Source organism: Ursus maritimus, unplaced genomic scaffold, assembly GCF_017311325.1.
Source record: "Ursus maritimus isolate PB19 unplaced genomic scaffold, ASM1731132v1 scaffold_26, whole genome shotgun sequence".
Classification (NCBI taxonomy): domain Eukaryota; kingdom Metazoa; phylum Chordata; class Mammalia; order Carnivora; family Ursidae; genus Ursus; species Ursus maritimus.
In genome coordinates, this window is record NW_024425119.1 from 7,602,579 (window position 1) to 7,612,666 (window position 10,088).

General features: G+C 57.8%; 1 protein-coding gene and 1 long non-coding RNA gene across 2 annotated transcripts in view; one reads left to right on the plus strand and one right to left on the minus strand.

Annotated features, from left to right (window-relative positions):
• Positions 1-2,144, minus strand: part of LOC103656189 — a 3,996-nt gene extending 1,852 nt beyond the window's left edge. Inside the window, exons 1-3 of the long non-coding RNA XR_566566.2 lie at positions 1,368-2,144; positions 1,036-1,266; positions 371-475 (exon numbers count right to left, since the gene is read on the minus strand). This is a non-coding gene — a long non-coding RNA (uncharacterized LOC103656189). The remainder of the gene's footprint in view (positions 1-370; positions 476-1,035; positions 1,267-1,367) is intronic.
• A 397-nt stretch (positions 2,145-2,541) lies between these two features.
• PTMS (parathymosin) lies at positions 2,542-8,466 on the plus strand. The gene is made up of 6 exons (XM_040642602.1): positions 2,542-2,589; positions 3,587-4,270; positions 7,189-7,260; positions 7,466-7,544; positions 7,687-7,748; positions 7,919-8,466. The coding sequence occupies exons 1-6, from the start codon at positions 2,542-2,544 to the stop codon at positions 7,967-7,969; spliced, it is 996 nt and encodes a 331-aa protein (XP_040498536.1). The 3' UTR covers positions 7,970-8,466.
• Positions 8,467-10,088: the final 1,622 nt, after the last annotated feature.

Consider the following 10,088-nt stretch of genomic DNA (forward strand, 5'->3'; position numbering starts at 1 on the left):
GAGAGAGAGAGAGAGAGCGCATATGCAGGGAGAGCCGCAGAGGCAGAGGGAGAGGGAGAAGCAGGCTCCCCGCTGAGCAGGGAGCCCGATGTAGGGCTCTATCCCAGGACCCTGGGATCATGACCTGAGCCGAAGGCAGGCACGCTTAACCATCTGAGCCACCCAGGCGCCCCTGCATGTCCCTTTTCAGGCTGTACGTTGGCTCTTCCCATCTATTCCTTGAGGGCAGGGACCATCTCTTTTTCAGCTTCGTGTCTCCATGCACAGCACAGTGTCAGACACGGAGGAGGAGCTCCCTAAGTTTGCTGAAGTGCAAGAGTTCAAGCTTGGTGAAGAGGCAAAAAGAAAACCTAGAATGAAAAAAGTTTACCTCTACTTAAAAGCTTGTGGAATGTGATGATGGATACAATGTGACGGGCAGTGCTCCTGATGGATGTGCCCCAGTGTTGGGAAGAGGCTTTCTTCAGACACACTCCTGCAGGCAGCAAACAGAAACAGGATCAAACCTAGGCTGGTTTAGGTCTCTCTCTAGGAGTCCCTCTCCTCTCCCCTGACGTGAGTTTTGAAAAGATTAAAAAAAAAAAAAAAAAAAGGAAAAGTAAAAAAGGGGAATAGAAAATGAGTTATACTGGGGGGCGCCTGGGTGGCTCAGTCGTTAAGCTAAGTGTCTGCCTTGGGCTCAGGGAGTGATCCCAGCGTTATGGGATCGAGCCCCACATCAGGCTCTTCCGCTGGGAGCCTGCTTCTTCCTCTCCTACTCCCCCTGCTTGTTTTCCGTTTCTCTCTGTCAAATAAATAAATAAAATCTTAAAAAAAAAAAAGAGTTATACTGGAAGTGGAATGGGGATAAAAAAGTACAGTGAGGAGTGGGAAGGTTCAACTTTCAGTTGTCTGTCCTCTAATGCCTCCGAGGATCACCAGGACTTCCTTAGCACTTAACTTATCAGATCAACAGGCAAGCTGAAAAAACTCAGGAAGGTGGGGACAAGGAAGAATTCACTTAAGAATGAGATGGCAATAGTTAGACTTGATCACCTTTCACATAGTATCGAGGTAAATCTCTAGGATGTCAGGCCAGCAGCCAGGGTTTCCAGGGGGCTCATGTCTCCCTTGTTCTCACCTGGCTTCCTTTTTCCCGCCTCCAGAAAATGTGTAAGAAGCACCAGGTTTCCCCATTCAACTAGTGGGAGAAATTCTCAGTTGGACTGAGGAGTAACGGAACTCTAGGAATAGGCAAGCCTCTACAAGGTCTCCAGAAGTAGTTCTCTGGAAAGAGCAAACACAAGCTGGCATCATTTAACACCGCTGGCCCCAGAGACCCAGAGACTAACCCTAAGGACTACGGGGTTAGGCTTTCAGCATCCTACTTGTTCCAAATTCATCCTGAGTTCCACTTCTAGCTTCTTTCTCATGAAGCTAAGACGTCAGGAGGCCGGTTCTGCTGTCCAACCAGACAGGAAAGGGTAAGAGATGCTTCTCCCGTGCAGGAAGGGAATTAGATCCAGGCCTTCTGCTTCCTGGATCTTTTTCCTGTGGTCCCTGGGGACCCTAGTGTCCAAACTCTTAGATTCTCAAGGCACTCCCTTGGGCCTTGGGGCAGGATTCCCATTCTCTGCCTCTCCATCTCCCTGGAATTTTCCACTGCAGCTGCCTCCGCTCCCAGACACCCCTCCCTGGGCAAAATTCCCGGCTCCCTCCGCCTCCCCTTCCTAATCACACCTCATTCCCACCCCCAACCCAGAGGCCCAGCCCACAGTCCGGCCCACTCCCCGCACTAACCCCGGTGGTCCCAGTTAGAGAAATGGGAGGCCAAGCCCTTATACGAGGGTGACAGGGAGGGTCCCAGGCTCTCTCCAGGGCGGGGAGAAAGGACAGTGGAGGGGCTGGTCCCCTGTGGGGCTGGAGTGGGGGGAGTGGCCCTCCTCAAATCCCCATATAAGGCAGGGCAAGCAGTTAGACTCCTGGATTGGCTGATTCAAATGAGCATTCCACCTGGCAACAGGGTTTCTATTGGCTCTCAGGAAAAATAGGAGGAAGGTGGATGGAGGTTGTTGGTGGCGGTGATTGGAGGGGGGAGGGGAGTGGAGGTGACCGGAGTGGGGGGCGGTTACCAGGGCAACAGGGTAAGAGCCCAGCAGGGTGTCCGAGACGGCGGGCGGGGCTCGGAGGTGGTGAAGGGGAAGAGGAAAGGAGGGTGGGAGGGAAAGGAAAGAGAGTGACGGGAGGGAGCGAGACAGGGAGACTGGGTGGGGGGTAAAGGAGAGGGGAGAGGGAGAGAAATGAAGCAGGAGAGTACAGAGATGGAGAGGGTCAGAGATCGCTAAAGACATCAGTGAGTGAGTCAGAGAAACAGATTGAGATAGAGATGGAAAGATCTCAGAGAAAGATGATCAGAGTCCGGCAAGGAAAAAGCTGGGTGGGGCTCCAAGATTTTTGAGGAGATGGAGACTGAGAAACTGATAGGAAGAGTCAGAAAGAGAAATTGGGAGGTGTGTACACCATAGGACCAAAAGATGGTATATTTAAGCACTCAGATACCAAATGATGATGATTGATCAGTGTGACTCTCTTATTAAGAAAATAAAAATGGTAAGACAATGATAATGATAGACAAATATGGGAGTGCATACACACCTAGAATATCTTTTTCAAACCCTAGCCTTCCACTCCATCCACCTTCCTGACCGTTAATACACCCAGCTCCTGAAACCCCCAAGCTTCTCAAAATGATCCAAAGATACTGAGACTGCAGGCCAGGAACTGAGGATGAGTCGAACAGGGTGGGGCTGGAACTCCAGACCTGAACCCCTTGCGAAGGAGGCAAATAACAATCCAGAAAGGCTGGGAAGATGGCAGCAGAGGAAAGAGAAAAGCAAAGAGAGGGAAAATGTAGATCAGTCAGGACCTGAAGAAAGGAGTTGGGGGAAATCAGCGAAGGGTATAGGGCCAGAGTCTGTCTGAGACAGGAACAGTGTGGTCCAGGACAGAGGGGAAGGAGATCTGAGATGGAAGGGTAGAAGAGGGGAATGAGAAGTGGAGAAGAGGCAACGGAAGAATGAGAGATGTGAGGGATAAATGGTTGTGAGGGAGGGGTCTGGGTACAGATGAACAAGCAGGGATGAAGAGAAAAAGACCAGGCAAAGCCAAGTGAGATGAGATGGGCGAGTAAGAGCGGTCCAAGATGTTAGAGAAGGAAGGAGCCTGGAGGGCCTCTGACTCCTCTAGATCTCCAGAAAGATCCAGGAAGGGAGGAACCCAGCGGGGTTCACAAAAGTCAGCCTCCGGCAAGACAGAGGGTGGGCTGCCCTTTTGGCCCTCCCATCCCCTCTTGAGGCCCCCCAGAGAAAGGAGATGCCAGAGGAGAGGGGAAAGCCAGCGTGATGTGGAAGTAGCTCCGCCACCCTCTTCCTCTTCTTTAAGCTTTTAGTTTCTCAAATACCTGCCCGGCCTTTCCATCTGCTTCTCCCACCCCATCCCTCGGCAAAATCTCAGGGTTTCTTGGGGGGTGGCGGGGGAGGGTCAGTAGGATTCTGGCCATCCCTCCAGTCCGCCCCCAAAAGACAGACTCCACTTTCGCAGGCAGTAGGTCGGGATTCGGAGAGGTCCCTCCCCGCAGGAACCCCACCCCTTCCCACCTCCTCGCCCTACTCCTTTCTCCGCGACCGTCAGTCTCTCCATTTCCCCCTCCTGGTCCTGTCCTCCCTCCCGCCTCTCGCGCGCTCCCTCCCCTCGCTTTCATCCTCCTATCCCCACCTCGCCAACCTCCGCTTTCATCCCCCTCCCCTCTCCTCTCCTCCCCGCTCCCGCCAGCCCCACCCCTGGGAAGCCCCTCCCGTCGGGCAGCGCCGCCTTTATAAGCGGGTTCCCTGCCCGGGGGCGGCAGCGGCTGGTCGGCGGCAGCTCTGCTGGTGCGGGGGCGGCGAGCCGAGGACCGAGCGACCGCGGCCGGAGCGCGCCGGCCACCGCCCGCACCGCCCTTCCGCCCGCCCTCCGGACGGCCGCAGCCCTGCGGGTCTCCGCTCCAGACCCACCCCCGCCCCACCCCGCGCGCCTCTGCCGCCTCTTCCAGAGACCCAGCTTGCTGAGCGGCCGCCGCTGCTGCTGCCGCCGCCGCCGCCGCCACCGCGCTAGATTCCGGCCGCGGCCACCCTCCGCCGTCCAGGGCCCCTCCGTCCCGGCCCCGGGACCCCGGCTCCCCGCCAGCCTCGGCCCCGGCCCCGGCACCATGTCGGAGAAGAGCGTGGAGGCAGCGGCCGAGTTGAGCGCCAAGGTACGGGCGGGGACGGCGACCCCCGGGCTCCGCGCGGTCTTGCGCCCCACGCCGCCCCCGACGGCCCCACGCTGCCCTGGCGCCGGGTCCCGGCGGACCCCACTCCGCCCTCCCCCCCGCTCCCCTGCCCGGCGCTGCCTAACCCGCTTCGCGCGGCTCCCGCCAGCGCCCTCTAGCTTCCTGAGGCTGCGCGCCGCGGCTCCGGCCTCGCCGTTCGGCCCGCGCCCGGCCCCCGTCGCCGTCCCCACCCCTCTCCGGCTCCGGCCCGCGCGCCTCTGCCCCGTCCGCTTCCCGTCGGAGCGCGCCGCGGCTCACTTTACCGTGCCCCTCCCCCGCTGCCTCTCTCCGCGCCCCGTTTCCCCGTCTCTCCTTCCAGTCTGACCTCACCTTTCCTCTTAAGCGGTTTGAGATCCTCCAGAGTAAACAGGACTCTCCCGGGAGGCTGCTGCTCTCGGGCCCCTCCCCTCGAGGCCCGACCGCCTCTTGCTTCTCTCCTCCGTCGGCTACTGCCTCTGCCCGTTTTCTCCTCTCCTTTCCTTCCGTCTGTATCCATTTCTTCCCCCACTGGCCTTAAGCTCTCTTTTCTCTCCATAGCCCCCTCCAGCCTCTCCCCCTCCCCCCGCAACACACACACTTAAAGAGTCTTGGATTCCTAAAAATCATGAAGGGGGGCGGGAATAGCCTTCGAGAAAGCTGAAGCTCAGCGTTGCATGGCATTGCATCGAGCCGTCCTTGCTCTCATCGGCTCCCTTCCCTGGCCCCATCCCTTTGCCCTTGCCTCTCTTCCAGCCTTCCTCTAATTTCCCTAGGGAACCTGCTGAGTGTCGCTTTGGGAAATTAATTCGGCCAGCGTTTGGGGGCTGGGAGCCCGACTTTGGGGGAGGGTGGGGTTGGTTGTTGAGGAGGTCGCAGAGGTCTCCTGGAGGCCCCCCGAAGTGAAAGGGGGCAACCCATGGGATTAAAGGCAGTGGCAGAGAGGGGCTATGTTTGAGAGCTGATAAGGTGTGCCATGGGGCCCTCCGGTGGGCTGTGCGGTGGCATGTGACTTCTCTGAGTAGGTGTCTTTGTATGTCTGAAATCCAGCGAGTGTGTGGGACTGCCCGTGTCAGTTACATGTGTGCATGTGGAGACGTAGATGTTCTGGAGCCATGTTGCTGCTTTGTGAGTGCCGAGTGGCTCCATTGCGCTCTTGTGCTGTCTCAAGAGTGTGTGCCAGAATGCCCAAACACCGGGCAATGTGTCTCCGGATCTCGTGGGCGCTCCTCTGTAGCTCTGTGTGTGAATCGGTGTCAGCCTGTGTCAGCGTGTGTGCCTGTGTTGAGTAAATGAGGCCAGAGAGCTGCTTAGCACAAGACCTAGGTCACATACCCTCCTGGAACAGGGATCATGGAAGGACAGTGACCAGAAGGACAGGACAGGGGAGGAGAGGGGCCGGCCCCTTGGACTTTGGTCTCTGGTAGTCTCCCTCCCTCCCTCCCTCTAATTCTCCCTCCCTCTCTCTATCAGCCCAGATGGGAAACTCAGGCCAGGGCAGCACAGACCTGGTGCTGGGGCCCCCAGAGAGAAGCCAAGTAGCCCCTGGCTTTCCAGGCTCAGGATGCAGGGGAAAGCCCACCAGGTAATAGAAATGCCCTATCGACCATGTGGCAAAGAAACGAGGACAGGGAAGTGGCATGAAGAAACCGAGCTGGAGTGAGAGGGTCTGGTGTCCTGTGTACCTCTTAAAGGGAGAAGGGAATTGAGTGTCCCTCCAGGTCAACCATTCTGCACCAACCCCTACTGCTGTCCCTGATCCTGGTCCAGAAAGGACACACCCTCCAGGGTGATCTACTCGCACAGAAAACTTCCATCCACATGGAATCAGATACACAGAGTTGTACGCCAACACCAGATCAGATCACACAGGGACAGCCACAGTTGATCGGTGCCCGCCATGGGCAGTTGGGGGGGGGGGGAGAGGACTGGAATCTAAATTGGAAGAGCCCGTGTGATGTCCAGAGAGAAGGGACCCGGGAGCATCTCCATCTGCCGCAGCAGAATGGGACGTTCAAGGTGTGCCTGCTGGGCTCCTGGGGTGAAGGAGGGAGGGTACTGCAGACAGGTATCTTCTCCATCTACAGTCTCATCAGCCCAGACGCAGACCTTGTTTGTCTCTCTCCAACTACCATGTCCAGTACCCTCTCCCTTCCACGTTTCCTTTATCCTCCTTTACCGACATTCCCCCCGGAAATGGTTACTTCTGCCCTTCCACCACACCAGAGCGCACCCTGCGGGCACACCACCCGCTGGGCGTAGGGAGGAAGAAACTACTGGAACTGGTTTGGAGTAGGTGTGCATCATGCTGGGGTGCTGTCCCTGTTCCTGTCGTGTTTGGCCACGTAGGAGCCTGAGGAGTGGGGGGACACACGGCCAGAGAAACAAAGGCATTGGAGGAGTTCGAGGGGGAGGCTGGGAGGGGTGCCCAGGAGAGAGTGTGCTCAGGAAAAGGCCCTAGAGGTAGACAAAAGGCAGAGCAGGGCAGGCAGTGGGAGGGGGCAGGCCAGGAAGGCGGAGGGACCTCCAGAGGGGGTGGGGCATCGGGGCTGAGAGCAGATGGAGGGGATTTGGTTTGCTGAGCCGAACTCTTCAGCGTGAGGTTTTGGGGAACTTGGTGGGAGTGATGAGCGGTTGCCTCCGCCCAGCTGCCCCTTCACTGTCTTCATCACTTTCCCTCCTCCCTTGAGTCTCGGGGAAGGTGTCTGGTGCCAGCCCCCTTGTGGCCTTGCGGACCCCGGGACCTCTGTTCTGCCTCTAAGCTGCTGTGGCCAGCTCCTTCCTTCTCACGCTCCTCTAAGCTCACTGCAGAGGGAGAGCGGGGCAGGAGGGACGGCTGCAGCTCATTTGTGGTGAGAGGAAGGTGACCTCTTTCTCTCTTGCAGGACCTGAAGGAGAAGAAAGAGAAGGTGGAGGAGAAGGCCAGCCGAAAAGAGCGAAAGAAAGAAGTGGTGGAGGTGCGGAGGGGTCAGGTGGAGGAGCCTCGGAGCTGCCCCCCACTTACCTGCGGGTGGAGGGGGCTGGGTCCTGCCCTCGCTCTGGCCCCTACCACCCTCCCTGCCTCATCCTTCCGGCCCTCCCAGCACCCCTGCCGGTGGTGGTGGTCGAGGCACCCGGGGCCAGCCTGACACTGCTTCCTCTCCCCTCTCCGGGTCCCCACAGGAGGAGGAGAACGGAGCCGAGGAGGAAGAGGAAGAAACTGCTGAGGACGGAGAGGAGGAGGATGAAGGGGAAGAAGAAGGTGGGGAGGGGCAGGGGCGGCTGGGCTCAAAGGAACAGAGTCAGGGTGGGTTTGAAGACCTGAAGCAGGGCTGAGGGCGACCACAGGGGGTCTGTGCCAGAGCTTCCTGCCCTTCCCCAATGACCCGTTTCTGGCTCCTCAGATGAGGAAGAAGAAGATGATGACGACGAAGGGCCCGCGCTGAAGAGAGCTGCTGAAGAGGAGGTTTGGGCTGGATTGTGGGGCCTGAGGGGCTGTCAGGGATGCAGCAGGGGCTGGGAGCCCTTTGGACTTGCACCTGGATCCCTGTGGTGCACGGGCGGGGGCTGGAGCAGGGCCGGGACAGGGGGAGGTCCCTCTCCCATTTTGCAGCTACCCCAACTCTCCTTCCACAGGATGAAGCGGATCCCAAGCGGCAGAAGACAGAAAATGGGGCGTCGGCATGAGCCCCCCGCCAGTGGGCTGGGGGTGGGAAGGCCCCTCAGGGCCTGGAGGTGGGGGTGGGAACAGATGAGTGCAGCCACTCTTCACCTGGCTCCTGGCTCTGGACCCTGCCCCAGAGCTGCCACCCTCTTTGTCCCCAGCCTTTCTCATGTCCGCCTCTCCAGACACTGCCCCTTCTATCCTCACTCTGCCATTGTTCCACCTCTTGACCTGCTCCATCTGAGCTCCCCAGCTGGTCCCCAGTCGCTCCTCTTCCTGTCCTTGTTCCCTCCCTCCCTCCTCCACCCCTCCTTTGGTAGCCTCTCCTTCCTCACCTCTGCATCCCAGCCTCATGTCCTGTCTATCCTTACCCTGCCTGATCCCTGGGTCTCCCTCAGATCCCCTTCTCTCAGACAGCGCCAGGCCGGGGTGGGGCCAGGGTTGGGGCCGAGCCCCACAGCTGCCCCCCTCCCCTCTCCTCCCCTTTTTGTATAATTTAATAAAGAAACGGTCGCGCTTCTGTTTTTAACCTGTCTCCTGCTTTCCCGGGGCAGAGGGAGTGGGGTGGCGGACATTACATTCCATCAGGACCCTTGCCTTCTATAGAAAAGCAGCTGCACCCTCCTACCAGCCACCACTCAAGAAGACAAGATCAGCACTCCAGCGGTGGGCACGGAGCCCGCAGCTTCTTTGAGAACTAACTTCTTCTCTCAGCTTCTTTGAGAACTAACTTCTTCTCTCGTTTCGGGTTCTTGGGGATGCTCCCCAGCGGGACACACACACTTCCCTGCTAGCCCATACCCGGTCTAGACACTGCTGAGCCCAGTGGAAAGCTACCAGCTCTGTTGTGCTGAACCAGGCAAAGAAACAGCCTCAGAAACAGGAAGTCCCGCCCCTGAAGTGGGAGAGGGCTGGGAGGTCTGGGTCTCAGCCTCCTGGGACCTGGAGTGAGAGCTGTCTGGCATCAAATGTGTCTTCTACCTGACAGTGTGGAAGTGAGCACTTGGTTAGGGGAAAACTCCAGGGCCTCCTGTGGTTCCCAGGTGTGGTGCAAGTTCTTGGCACCCATGCTCCCCCTCTCTGGGCTGGGCTCCTCTGGCTGGGTGGGGTGGGGTGGGGAGCAAGAGTTCCCCTCCGTCAGACTTCCTTCCCTAGTTCTGTCACTTTTTCTTGAGTTCAATCTCTGATGCAGGATTTCTGGATTTCTCCATATCTCCCTTGCCCTGTTAGTTCAAAACCTCTGGAGTGGGAGAAGCTGCTGACTACACTGGGGTCTTGAACTGGAGGGGTGTTAATGTGTGTGTGACTCATTGACCCCACCATTCAAGAGGACACCCATAACTCACCCAGAGTCTGGACTATAGACACACAAACAGACACACCTTTTGGCTTCATACTCCCTAACTGACCTTGGTCAATCTTTGAGCCTACCTCAGTTTCTGCATCTGTACAATGGGGGATAGAGTCCATGAGTTACTGTTTGTAAAGTATCCAATACAGTCTCTCTAGTATATAGTGAAGGCTCAATATAATGTAGCTTTTCTTTTCCAGGGACTTGGAGTGCCCCTCCCCAGACCTACCATCTTTTAGGTCTGCTTTATTCCCAAGGAGCCATGGGATGAGTGGGGAGGCTGGCCTCATGCTAAGTAAAAGTCCTGGGAGGTTAAAGGAATGAGCGAGGAGATGAGTACCAAGGGAGGGGCTTTGCCAAGAAGAAAGTGTTAATGTTGGGACTGGAGTTGCAGCTTAGAGGTGGGCAAGCAGGTCGTTCCAGGCAGAAATGGCTTGGAGAGAACACAGAAGGTCCCCGGGAAGAGGAATAGTCAGAAGGGTGGGGGAGGGGGGAGGGGTCGGCGGGGACACCCAGGACTGAGGAAATAAACAAGGGGAGCGCCACCACAGAGGTGGAGGGTAATGCTGCTGGGAATCAACCCCCTCAGACTTTCCACTGCGAAGCGAAACCGTAAGCCCTGGGGTGTGGAGGGGGGGCAACGGGGAGGGGAAGTGGGGAAGGTGGAGGGAAGGCAGAAGGACAGGGGCGAGGGCCCTGGGAGCAGCAGAACTGCCTCCCAGCTCAACACAGCCACCTTGCCTCCACTCTATTCTGTCACTGCCCTGCCCATTTCCTGGGACCCCCCCCCC

What these genes read in the sequence shown, in the direction of transcription:
- PTMS (XM_040642602.1), top strand. Translation starts at nt 2,542, where the DNA reads ATGATGATGATTGATCAGTGTGACTCTCTTATTAAGAAAATAAAAATG. An exon ending in GGATGAAGGGGAAGAAGAAG is followed by an intron (nt 7,545 to 7,686) that starts GTGGGGAGGGGC and finishes CTGGCTCCTCAG; the next exon opens with ATGAGGAAGAAGAAGATGAT. An exon ending in AGAGAGCTGCTGAAGAGGAG is followed by an intron (nt 7,749 to 7,918) that starts GTTTGGGCTGGA and finishes CTCCTTCCACAG; the next exon opens with GATGAAGCGGATCCCAAGCG.